Genomic DNA, 13,907 nt, shown 5'->3' with positions numbered 1-13,907 from the left:
GCTAGATGAAGCACAAGCTGGAATCAAGATGGCCAGGGGAAATATTAATAACCTCAGATACGCATATGACACCACCCTTATGGCAGAAAGTAAAGAAGAACCAAACAGCCTCTTGACGAAAGTGAAAGAAGAGAGTGAAAAAGTTGGCTTAAAACTCAACAGTCAAAAGACAAAGATCATGGCATCCGGTCCCAACACTTCATGGCAAACAGATGGGGAAACAATGGAAACAGTGACAGACTTTATTTTGGGGGGCTCCAAAATCACTGCAGATGGTGACAGCAGCCATGAAATTTTCTTCTCCTTGGAAGAAAAGTTACGACCAACCTAGACAGCATGTTAAAAAGAGAGATATCACTTTGCTGACAAAGGTCCATCTAGTCAAAGCTATGGTTTTTCCAGTGGTCATGTATGTATGTGAGGGTTGGACTACAGAGAAAACTGAGCACTGAAGAATTGATGCTTTTGAACTGTGGTGTCTGGAGAAGACTCTTGAGAGTCCCTTGGACTGCAAGGAGATCCAACTAGTCCATCCTAAAGGAAATCAGTCCTGAATATTCACTGGAAGGACTGATGATAAAGCTCCAATATTTTGGCCACCTGATGTGAAAAACTAACTCCTTAGAAAAGACCCTGGTGCTGGGAAAGATTGAAGGCTGGAGGAGAAGGGGATGATAGAGGATGAGATGGTTGGATGGCATCACCAACTCGATGGACATGAGTTTGAGCAAGCTCGAGTTGGTGATGGACAAGGAAGCCTGGTGCACTGCAGTCCATGGGGTCACAAAGAGTCAGACACGATTGAACTGAACTGACATTAAAAGTAATTATTGATAAGTATGTACTTATTGCCATTTTAATCAGTTTTCCAGTTGTTTATGTAGTTCTTCCTTTCTTCCCTTTTTGTTTTTCCTTTCATGGTTTTATGATTTTCTTTTGTAGTACCCTCGAGTTCCTTTCTCTTTGGTTTTTATGAACTTACTGTATATTTTTGACTTTTTGTTACCAGAGTTCAAGTATATTAATCCATAACTATATCAGCATCATTCAAGTTCAAACAGTCTATAAAATTTACATTTTTATAACTCCCCTCTCCAACATTTTGAGATTTTGATATCTGATGTCATATTTTACATCTTCATACTTATCTTTTTATTATTATAATCATAATCAATTCTGTAATTTTTAAACTGTATTTAAATTTACATGTGGTTTATTTAAGTGACCTTCAATCCTTACTATATATGTCTTTTCTATTGTGATTTTTCCCTTTCATACAGATTCTTGATTCTTTTCTACTTAGAGAATATTCTTCAATATTTCTTTCAGAGTAGGTGCAGTATTGCCCAAGTCTTCTTTGTCTTAGAAATTCTTTCTCTCTCCTATTCTAAACGATAATCTTGCTGGACAGAGTAGCCTAGGTTGCAGGGTTTTTTTCCCTTTCAGGATTTTGAATACATGTCATTCCATTCTGGCCTGAAAAGTGTTCACAGAGAAATCAGCTGTTAGCTTTACGGAGGTTCCCTTGTAATGAACTCTTTTTTTCTCTTGCTTTATTTAGAATCCTCTCTTTAACTTTTGTCATTTTAATTATGATATGTCTAGGTGTGGGTTTGTTTGAATTCATTTCATTTGGGACCCTCTGTTCTTCCTGTATCTGTATACCTGTTTCTTTAGGTTTGAGAATTTTTTAGCTCTAGTATCTTCAAATACATTTTTTTATCTCCTTCTCTCGCATTTCTCCTTCTGGAACTCCTATTATGCATAGGCTGGCACATTTTTCTTTATCCTATAGGTCTCATATATTGCTCTTTTTTTCATTTGTCTTTCTGTCCGCTGTTCTGATTGGATGATGTCCATTATTCTATCTTTCGAATCACTTCTTCATCCTTCTGTGTCATTTAGTCAGCTATTTGTTGCTTCTAGATTGCTTTTTATCTCAGTAATTGACTTATCTATTTTTTGTGTTGTCTATTTTTTACTGGTTCATCTTTATGGTTTTTAATTCCTTGTTACAGTGATCTGCATTCCTATCAATAATCTTTCCTAATTAATTTAGCATTTTTATTTCACGTTTTTGTATTTGGGGTCTGGTAGACTGGTGAGCTCTGTTTCATTATTTGTTCTTTCAGGGAATTTCTCTTGCTCTTTTAATTGGGAGTAGTTCCTCTGCCCTTTCATTTTACTTTCTTTTTTAAATTTATTTTATAATTGGAGGGTAATTGCTCTATAATACTGTGTTGATTTCTGCTGTACAATGTGGATCAGTCATAACTATATATATATATATATATATATATATATCCCCTCCCCCTATAGCCTCCCTCCCACTCTGTCTCTATAAATTTAGAAGCAGCTGCTTTCTACTATAATCTTATAGAGCTGTTTTTAAGATGTTTTTATGTTTGAGTGTCCCTGTGTAGACTATGCGAGTCTAATGCCTTTGGTGCAAGGGTTGGTTTTGGTATGAATGCCAGTCCCATCTTTCCCAGGGTATGCCAGCCACTATCCCCTTGATGGGGAGGCAGAGGTGCTGGAGGATCTAAAGCCTGTTCAGGGACTACAGCAGGACTTTCTCTCTGCTCCACGGCTACTGCCACTCTGTCAGAGACGAGACTGCCTTCTCAGCTGTTGGAGCAGAAGCCCTGATGATTGGGTGTGACAAGGCTCTGTTGCCCTTGAGCATGTGCCCGGCCCCAGAGGAAGCAAGTGCTGAAGCAAGTGATGCTTGTGCCCTCAGAGGACCTACATGCAACCTGCGCAGGCGTCCATGGCTCTGTTTAGAAGCAGGCTGAGAGTACATCCCTTCCTCTATTACCTTCACCCCAGATCTGTCATAAGGCTGTGGTGCGGAACAGGCTGAGGATGGGCGTCAGGGTGTCGGGGCTGCACTGCTGCCAGAGACCTGGGCTGCCTCAGTGGCAGTCTTTGCCCAGGATCTGTCTGCCCCAGGTCAAGCACTGATCTGCAGTGTGCAGCGGGTGGGGCCAGGGAGCACTCGCTGGGAGGCCACCGGCTGCATGCTGCCGTGTGGACGACAGTGGTCACCCCACCCCGAGCCCCGTGGTCTGTCTCTGTGTCGTTTCCCAGGGCCTGGCTGGGCTAGGTCTTGTGCCAGGCTGCGGTGGAGAGAGCAGGGCCAGGGTGTTTGCTCCATTCAGACTGGAGCCTGTGGGTGTGGCAGCCGCCACCAGTGCACGGCTCTGTCCATCCTGGCTGTTGGCAAGTCAGCGTGTGCACACGGCTTCAAAGGGGAGTCGAGACTTGAGGCCTCTGTCCGTCCCAATGGCTCTCCCAGAAAGCAAGGGGGCTTATCTCCTCTGCACTGGACCCTAGAACTGGTATGCCCAGATTGTGGCTCCACCTGCTTGCTCTCCAGGGCTAGGTCCTCCCATGCAAACCGACTCTTTTCAAATCATTCCCAGGGGTGCAGGTTCCAACCTGATACTTTTATTTCCATCCTACCAAGTCACATGAAGATCTTTCTTGGTAGCTCTGGTTGTATAGGAGTTCTGCCAGTTTCCAATTAGTTTTCTGTGAGAACGCTTCCATATGTAGATGCATTTTTGATGTATTTGTGGAGGGGAAGTGAGCTCCACATCTTCCTACTCTGCCACCTTCATCCCGCTCGTTTTTACAACTGTAAATGTTTGAAAAAAAATTATCAAAGAATAACATTTTGAGTCATGAGAAAATCACATGAAATTCAAGCTCAGATTTCAGTGTCTACAGATTAAGTTTCACAGGAACATAGCCACGCCGCTCTGTTCTCACACTGGCGACGGCTACTTTCCTGCCGCAGAGGCAGAGCCGAGTGCTCACAGAACAGACGGCAGACGGTGTCGCTCGTCTCCTCGTTCTGCTCCTTTGATGCACTGCAAATTACAGTGACACTGTTAGAACCTGACAGAACCTCAGCTGCTAGGTGTCCTGTCACACCATGGCATTTTATTATTTTTATATACCCATCACATCACAACAAGAAGGAAAAGGAGAAAACTGAATGTTGTGTTTTAAGGCACAGTGGAGTGTGGATTACACAACTACTGAATTAGATGGTAAAGCATTATGTTTATTATTCAATGATATTATAGCCATCCTAACAGAGTACAAAGATACATTAACATTACCAGACTAAGCACTTATCATGATATTTTCAACTCATAGGAAAGCAACGGTCAGAAAAATTAGAAAATTTAAAATCTCATTGTAGCAGAATTTCTTTACACATTCAAAAATTAAAATGAGGTTTTACTTAAAAAAACCTACTAAGAAAGTAAAAAAAAACAAGTGGCTCACTTTTTAGACAAGCAAAGAAAGTTGCTTATTGGTAATGGATTAACTAAATCATTTTGGATTGTTGCAGCTGAAGAAATCTGTCCAGAAAAAATAAATTTGTTTAAGATAATTAGCCTTTGAGCGAGAACAGTTGCTTACAGAGTTGAGGGTTTGGGAACAACACCAACAGTTAATTAAAAACAAGGCAAATACTTTTGAGTGGTTTTCCTAGAGTCTTGATAAGTCAACAAATATTATTCTCAGTACTAAGTGGTTTATTTGAGGAGTCAATGCCAAGTCTGAAGTGATAAAGAACTAGCTTTTATGAATAGTTTGCATGAAATAACTACAGGCTAGAATATTTCAAAGACATTAGTGGGAAAGCAGTAATCCAATACAACGTCAAATAGAATCACATTGGGGTAAAAAATATGTAGGGGAGAATGGCTTAGACAAATTTATAAAGCCTATAAAAATTTAAGTTGTTTAAAGCCTTATGATTATTCACTGTATTATTTTTTCACAATTTTGCACACAAACACACAGTCTTGAATCATGTCTTTGGAACCCACAGTGTTAACAGTGAGCTTCACTCTCCCCAGTGGATTTACCCACTGTTGGTTCTGAGCTCCCTCAGGAACAGAAGCTAAAAATCCTGACTCGCTCTACAACACTTTCCAATAAAAGCTCCCCCAATTTTGCTATTTGGGGAGACACTAGTTTGGGAAAGATCCTGGTGTTCTTACTTGCTGCAGGTAGTAATACATCCTTTCTTCTCTCAATCTTTGGTTTGTCTTTTGGTTTGGCACCCACCAAGAGGTGAACCCAGTTTTCAGGTAACACAATTACTTTTCAAAGGACCAGCTGCCCTGTTTTCATAGTTATGCAGCAGCCAGTAGCAGCTGTCCTCCTAAAATGGAAGAAACTCCTAGCAAATCACAAGTAAAGTGTAGCCCCACACCAAGTTTCCATGTGGACAGTGCTATTGCATCTTCTATCTACATAAACCCGAGAAGCACAAAGATAGTAAGTGGCATGATTGATTAACATACCACTTAAAATATCAGTAGTCACCTGGAAAGAATTAGGTTGCATCCCCACCTCACTTCTTACAATAAAGTAAATTTTACAAAGATTAGGAGTTAAACATAAAAACTAAACCCACTGATATACTAGAAGAACATACTGGAAAACTTTTTAACCTTACGGAGGATTTCTCCATGCTAGAAAACTCAGAAGTCATAAAAGAAAATGTTGATAAATTCAGATGCATAAAACAAAATAACAACAAAAACTTTTCCATGACAAAAGATATAAGCATAATAAAAAAGCAAGTAACAAGGTGGTGAAAAGTATTTGCAACTTACGTTCCAAAGGCTTAATATCCATAATATGTAAAGAGCTGCTAAAAATAAAGGAGAAAGCTATCTACAACGCTACAAAAAAAATGGCAAGAAATGTGAATAGGTCATAGAAAAGATTCTATGGAACCAAGTATTTTTTACTTAGTAAACATGAAAGAATTAAGCACTTTTCTGCTTTTCCTGTGCAAATTGTATCTAGGATAATCAAACAGTTAATGAGGAGAAATTCTTTTTATACAAACATGGTAGCTAAAAAAATGAATAATGAATGATAAAGTTAGAATACCACTACTTGAAACTCAATAATATAACAGATTTAGGTCACATATTCTCGACAGGGGTAATATTGCCCCTCAAAAGCTAAAAATTAGTTCTTAGGGGTGAAAATCTTAAATATTACAGTAGTTTGTGGCTCTCTTAAGTGCCACAGTACAACTACATATATGCATATATACATACACACATACATATTAATATTCATACATACAATTTTTTGTGCTGCTAAAATTTCACAGGGAATGAGTGCAATTAGGGGGGAAAATGTCTTAGAAGTCTCATTAGGAGAGGAACAATTTTTAAAAAGTTTGAGCAGTACTGATCTAGATAAAACCGTCAATGGCTGCAAATATGGCAAAAAGGAGACTACATTATTACCATCAAACAAGGACACACATTACCACCTAGGAAATATTCTGAGTGAAAATTGCTAACTGCATCTCATCAAACCCTAGATCTAACTATCAGTTTACAGAATACAGGGAAGAGGGAATGCATTAAAATATACTATAGGTATTAAAATCCAGAATGTGGAGAACTCTAGAGGGCAGATATTAAGTTTCTTCAACAAATAAACTGTAAAGAGAAAAATCAAAAAGAGAAGAAAGGAAGCTATAGAATAAAAGAGATTTAAAGGACATATTAACAATTGCAATAAATGGACTTTATTATAAGTCTAATTCTAAGAAGCAAAAGGAATACAGTGATAACAGTATTGTGGTGGTGTTTAGAGTTATCTTTTAGAGATACAAATGGAAATATTAATACAGATGAAACGGGGACAAAAGACAATATCAAAGTGGAAAAAGTATCTCAACTGATATCACTGATCAGTGATTCCCAAACTTTAGTGTCTAGAAAGTCCTAAATTGGTGGATTTCTCATACAAGGTCCTGTATAAGGCATGATAAATTTGCATTGCCTACTAGTTCCCTTGTAATGTTGATGCTGCTGGTCTAGGAATCACACTTTAAAAACCACTGTCATAGACAAAAGGCTAATTGCTGCTTTCATATATAGACAGGTATTAGATCCTATATTAAAATAAATAGAAAAAGACCAATGAACTAAGAGAAAATATGCAAAGAGCTTGAACGAACAAGTCAAAGAAAAGGAAATATAATTATGTCCTCTAAACATATGAAAACATACTCAAGATCCCTCAATATGAGAGTAAAGCATATTTTAAAAACATAACAAGGTAATTTTTCATGGTTTGGTGTGATTAGTGCTGGCAAGAGTGTGGGAAGAGTGTGGGAGAAAAGGCTCTGTCACACCCTGACAGGTGTGTAAATTGTTACTGCCTCTGTGTAAGGCACTATCTATTAAAATTTAAAATGCACGTATCTTTTGAACACTAATAAGAATTTATCACAGAAATATTCTTATTTACACATGGACTAAACGGCAAAGGTAAAATGATATTCACTTCAATCACTGCATTTAGAAGTACAAAACTGGAAGAACCTAAACTTCCATCAAACGATAGTTTAACTGAATAAACTACAGTACGTAGGGGAATACTATATAGCTGTTAAAAGAGGAGGTAGTTCTGTATATTTTTCTATGAAACAAATGCCAACTTTGGCTTTTAAGAGAAAAATCCAAATCTTATAATAGTTGTTAATTCTAAACACTGTTGGCACCTGTTATGGTCATTTGTTATATCAAAGCTGATAAAATTTAAAACTAAGGTTTTTTTTTTTAAGTTTTTCTTCTGTTGCTCTAAGGACAAATTCCAGCCTGTGCAATTACTCTGTGATTTGCTTACCTGACTGAACGATCATCACTTCCAGTCACGGCCAAAGGTTTAGTAGGATGGATGGCAAGTGCCCAGAGTTCACCTTCACAATGCCCTTGCATAATTAGGAAAGGTTTGTTTCTTTCATGAACCACAATTTCAAAAATCTCGCTGTCCTGTGTTCCAACTAGAATGTGGTCTCCTCGCCAACAAACACTCCTTACAGACAAACCTAGTCAAAATTGAATTGTATTTAAGATCAGTACTGTAATAAGAGAATGCTAATCTGCCTAAACCCCTATTAGTTTTGTATCTTTTATACCTGAGGTGTAAGATAAAAGGAATCTTGGATCCACACATTTTCTTCATTTATCCATCCTGTTTTCCATGTGAAATATTTCTTTTTATACACCCAGTTTCTACCCATCCTTCAGGACATACACTCTTCTTCCTCATTAGACAACATCAGTCATAGTCCGATCACCTCCTCAGTCAGTCTTGTAACACAGAACGCATCACCCGCACAGTAATCATTCTGGGGCCACCCTCTTGCGTTTAGTCACTCAGTCGTGTTAGACTCTGCAGGCCCGTGGGCTGCAGTGCATCAGGCTCCTCTGTCCCTGGGGGTTCTCCAGGTAAGAACACTGGAGTGGGGTTGCCATGCCCTCCTCCAGGGGATCTTCCCAGCCCAGGGATCGAACCCAGGTCTCCCGCATTGCAGGTGGATTCTTTACCATCTGAGCCACCAGGGAAGCCCATAACTACCTTCATAGAATTGTATTATTTTTCTCTTAGAATAATCTAATTTTTATGTGCCAAATTTCACCTCTTCAATGTGCTCATAAAATCATTAAGAAGAAAGATTTCTACTTTTTCTGTATACAATCCCTTTTGCAACCTCAGGAAAGTTGGTATTTCCCTCAGTTTCTTCATCTATATAGTATGGTCAACAATGAGGTACTGTGTAACTTACAATGTTATGAGAATCAAATAAGAAAAAGTGTCAAATTATTTTGTAAACTTTACAGTACAAAAATGCTCAGCAAAACTCATTAACACAGTATAACAGCTCACATTTACTGGATGATCATTACGTACCAGACACTCTTCTAAAAATTTTACATGTATTAGCTCATTTAACCCTCTGAGATATTTCTTCTATTTCTCATTTTACAGATGATGGTATGCAGCCCAAGGTCACATGTCTAATAAGTGACTAAAATATGGCATAAACATAGACCTGTGTAAATTCCAATCCTACTCTTATAATACAACACTAGTGGGTAACACGTTTACTTTTGTAGTGAAAGACTGTTTTATTACATCAATTTTTAAAAATCCTCCAGAGAAAAAATTATATCTTGGTTGCTGACAAATTTGGATGGAGGAAAAACACACATACATGCACATAAACAATCCTAAACAAAAGTTCCTCTAACTCTCAACACACTATTTTCAACAGTGTATTTGCTAAAGTTACATTTAGCATTCAAACAGTAAAATATTTCCAAAATTTAAGGTTACCAAAGTAAGTACTTCTCACATCTCTCTGTGGGTCCCATTAGAGCTGGCATCAGATAAGAAAAGAATCTTTGTCAATCAGTAAACCTACACAGTCTTCAGGCAAAATTTCCTCCTCAGCAGAAGGATTTTAATTAAGCATATCCAGTTTGAAGGAGCAAACATAAGCCTCACTTGTATTTATAAAGTATACTTTAAATATATGAAAGGAAGAGACAGCCCTTGGCATGTTCAGAACCCGCCTGGTCATGAGACAGTTGCTTCCTTATTACCTTTGTACCCCTGGTCTGCTTCCCTGAGATCAATCACAGTAATTGGTTTAAAAGTTAGATCCCAAAGACGAATACAGCCATCTCTGCCACCAGTAGCAAAGCCTTCTTCACAAGCATTCATGCTAAAAATTCCTGCCTAGAAGAGGGAATAAAATAATTTAACAGCATATGCTTTTTAAGAAAATACGCTACATGTGACAGTAGAAACTCACATAAAAATTTTTTGATATGGCATAAGAATAGTCAAATGCATCAGAAAATACAGATGGTAATTCAGAAATAAATCTATGTATATACAGGAACTCATATATGACCAAAGTGGCATTTAATGATATAAGAGAAAATTAAGTTAAACCTATACCATATACAAAAATGAATCAGACAAAACCAAAACATACAGACAAAATTCTAACTGTAAAAAATAAAACAAATATGTTAGAAGAGTCAGAACACTTATGTAACTTTGGGCTGTTGAAAGAACTTTATAAGTATGGCAGTTACCCACAAGTCATAAAGGAAAATTTTTAAATTTTTCATATGAGAAAAGATATCATAGTAAAAACAAACAGACTGGGGAAATATTTGCAATGTGTATGACTGTCAAAATGTGTATGTGTACATCAATGTGTATGACTAACACACAAATAAACAAAATAAAATCCAACAACAACAATAAAAAAAAGAGCAAAGGATAAGTAAAGTCGATTAATAGAAAAGGAAATTCAAGTACAGTTGACCCTTGAACAATGTAGGAGTTTTGTGGAGTCAAAAATTCTAGTATAACTTAGAAGTGAACCTCCACATCAAGATTTCTCCATATCTGCAGTCCCACAGTATCTGTGGATTTAACCAACCACAGACTGTGTAGTACTACGAAGCTATGGTTTTACCAGTAGTCATGCGTGGATGTGAGAGTTGAACCATAAAGAAAGCTGAGAGCCAAAGCATCAATGCTTCCGAACTGTGGTGTCGGAGAAGACTCTTTACAGTCCTTTGGACCACAAGGAGATCCAACCAGTCAATCCTAAAGGAAATCAATCCTGAATAGTGCACTGGAAGGACAGATGCTGAAGCTGAAACTCCAATACTTTGGTCACCTATGCGAAGAGCCGACTCACTGGAAAAGACCCTGATGCTGGGAGAGACTGAAGGCAGGAGAAGAGGGTGACCGAGGATGTGATGGTTGGATGGCATCAACAACTCACTGGACATGAGTTTGAGCAAACTCTGGGAGATAACACACAACAGAGCATAAGCGTGCATGCATGCGCGCACACACACATGCAGTATTTACTATTGAAAATAATTCCCATACAACTGGACCCTTGAGGTTCAAACCTATGTTGTTTAAGGGTCAACTGTAATCAGTAAATATAAGAAATTTCACAAATAGATGGGAAAGAAAATTAAAACAAATAGTTAATATTTTTCACCCAGAAGATAAGCAACAATTTACAATAGTGATCATGTCCTGGGCTGATGAGTATGAGGAACAAACTGATATTTTTATACTGATGGTACAAAATGTGAAATGCCACAACTTTTGCTAGAATCTGCTATTTCTGGTCTTCAGACATTTTGTTGAAAGCAACTCCTACTCTAAGCAGTTCTTAAGAATATTTAACACGAAATGTATTATATATTTAAAAGTGATTCATATTAATATGTGTGTGTGCGCTCAGTCATGTCTGACCTCATTGCAACTCTATGGACTGTAGTCCACCAGACTCTTCTGTCCATGGGATTTCCCAAGCAAGAATACTGGAGCGGGTTGCCATTTCTTTCTCCAGGGGCTCTTTCCGATCCTGCGACTGAACCCGCGTCTCTAGTATATCCTGCACTGGCAGGTGGATTCTTTACCACTATGCCACCTGGGAAGCTCTCATATTTATACATTTAATAGCTTTTCTACTTGAGATGTTCCTGATAACAATATGGCAGCTCTATGCTCTCCAGGTCCCTTCACTATGTGAGAGACCCAACCGCTAAAATGATCAAATCAAAAAACACTAAAAGGTTTTCTTTAAAAAAAATTTTTACCTTGTATTGGGGTATAGCTGATTAACAATGCCGTGACAGTTTCAGATGAAGAGCAAAGGGACATGCATCCATTCTCCCCCAAACTCCCCTCCCATCCAGGTCGCCACATAGCATTAGGCAGAGTTCCATGTGCTATACAGTAGGTCCTTGTTGGTTACCCATTTTAAACACAGCAGTGTGTACATGTCCTTCCCAAACTCCCTAACTATCTCCTCTCTCATTCTTCCCCCTGGCAACCGTAAGTTCATTCTCTGTGAGATTCTTTCTGAAAAAACACTGAAAGGTTTTAACAACACATCTTTTTCCCTGGTTTGGTAACTTATTATATGAAAATCTCATGAAGTACAAAAATTTCTTTATCACTCACTTAATCAATGATGTTAAAATTAAAAAGTTAATATTACTCTAGAACTATCCCCAAATTTCCCACTGGTAAATTAGCTACAAAAGCTCTAGTTTTACTCTAATGTGGTTAATCTAGAATCAGTTCAGTTCAGTTGCTCAGTCATGTCCGACTCTTTGTGACCCCATGAACCGCAGCACACCAGGCCTCCCTGTCCATCACCAACTCCCAGAGTTCACCCAAACCCATGTCCATCGAGTCGGTGATGCCATCCAACCATCTCATCCTCTGTCGTCCCCTTCTCCTCCTCCCCTCAATCTTTCCCAACATCAGGGTCTTTTCCAATGAGTCAGCTCTTCACATCAGGTGGTCAAAGTACTGGAGTTTCAGCTTCAACATCAATCCTTCCAATGAACACCCAGGACTTATCTCCTTTAGGATGGACTGGTTAGATCTCCTTGCAGTCCAAGGGACTCTCAAGGGTCTTCTCCAACACCACAGTTCAAAAGCATTAATTCTTCGGTGCTCACCTTTCTTTGTAGTCCACTCTCACATCCATACATGACTACTGGAAAAACAATAGCCTTGACTAGATGGACCTTTGTTGGCAAAGTAATGTCTCTGCTTTTTAATATGCTATCTAGGTTGGTCATAACTTTCTTTCCAAGGAGTAAATGTCTTTTAATTTCATGGCTGAAATTACCATCTGCAGTGATTTTGGAGCCCAGAAAAATAAAGTCTGACACAGTTTCCACTGTTTCCCCATCTATTTGCCATGAAGTGATGGGACCAGATGCCATGATCTTAGTTTTCTGAATGCTGAGCTTTAAGCCAACTTTTTCACTCTCCTCTTTCACTTTCATCAAGAGGCTCTTTAGTTCCTCTTCACTTTCTGCCATAAGGGTGGTGTCACCTGCATATCTGAGGTTATTGACATTTCTCCTGGCAATCTTGATTCCAGCTTGTGCTTTCTCCAGCCCAGCATTTCTCATGATGTACTCTGCATGTAAGTTAAATAAACAGGGTGACAATATACAGCCTTGCTGTACTCCTTTTCCTATTTGGAACCAGTCTGTTGTTCCATGTCCAGTTCTAACTGTTGCTACCTGACCTGCATACAGGTTTCTCAAGAGGCAGGTCAGGTGGTCTGGTATTCAGAATTTTTCACAGTTTATTGTGATCCACATAGTCAAAGGCTTTGGCATAGTCAATAAAGCACAAAAAGATGTTTTTCTGGAACTCTCTTGCTTTTTTGATGATCCAGAGGATGTTGGCAATTTGATTTCTGGTTCCTCTGCCTTTTCTAAAACCAGCTTGAACATCTGGAAGTTCACGGTTCACGTATTGCTGAAGCCTGGCTTGGAGAATTTTAAGCATTACTTTATTAGTGTGTGAGATGAGTGCAATTGTGTGGTAGTTTGAACATTCTTTGTCATTGCCTTTCTTTGGGATTGGAATGCAAACTGACCTTTTCCTGTCCTGTGGCCACTGCTGAGTTTTCCACATTTGCTGGCATATTGAGTGCAGCACTTTCACAGCATCATCTTTGAGGATTTGAAATAGCTCATCTGGAATTTCATCACCTCCACTAGCTTGTTCATAGTGATGCTTCCTAAAGCCCACTTGACTTCACATTCCAGGATGTCTGGCTCTAGGTGAGTGATCACACCATTGTGATTATCTGGGTCGTGAAGATCTCTTTTGTACAGTTCTTCTGTGTATTCTTGCCACCTCTTCTTAATTAGGTCCCTTCCATTTCTGTCCTTTATTGAGCCCATCTTTGCATGAAATGTTCCCTTGGCATCTCTAATTTTCTTGAAGAGATCTCTAGTCTTTCGCATTCTGTTGTTTTCCTCTATTTCTTTGCACTGATAGCTGAGGAAGGCTTTCTCATCTCTCCTTGCTATTCTTTGGAACTAATACTTCTAGGTTAAATTTAAGAAGCTTTTTCCAATAATGAAAAAGACACCATACTAAAACAATGGTTTGAACAAAATACTAATTATACTACTTTAATTGCATAATGTTTTTTCATTGAAATCTTGAAAACAAATAGACAAATTAATTCAATT

At 38.5% G+C, this 13,907-nt stretch overlaps 1 protein-coding gene across 5 annotated transcripts in view; it reads right to left on the bottom strand.

Annotated features, from left to right (window-relative positions):
- Positions 1-13,907, bottom strand: part of EML5 (EMAP like 5) — a 151,215-nt gene that overhangs the window by 97,851 nt on the left and 39,457 nt on the right. For all 5 annotated transcript variants that reach the window (XM_043918982.1, XM_043918983.1, XM_043918984.1 and 2 more), the window contains exons 6-7: positions 9,453-9,588; positions 7,690-7,891 (exon numbers count right to left, since the gene is read on the bottom strand). In XM_043918982.1, coding sequence (XP_043774917.1) covers positions 7,690-7,891; positions 9,453-9,588 — 338 coding nt within the window. The remainder of the gene's footprint in view (positions 1-7,689; positions 7,892-9,452; positions 9,589-13,907) is intronic.

The sequence above is a fragment of the Cervus elaphus genome, chromosome 12, assembly GCF_910594005.1.
Source record: "Cervus elaphus chromosome 12, mCerEla1.1, whole genome shotgun sequence".
Lineage (NCBI taxonomy): Eukaryota > Metazoa > Chordata > Mammalia > Artiodactyla > Cervidae > Cervus > Cervus elaphus.
This window is presented reverse-complemented; position numbering and strand designations above follow the sequence as displayed.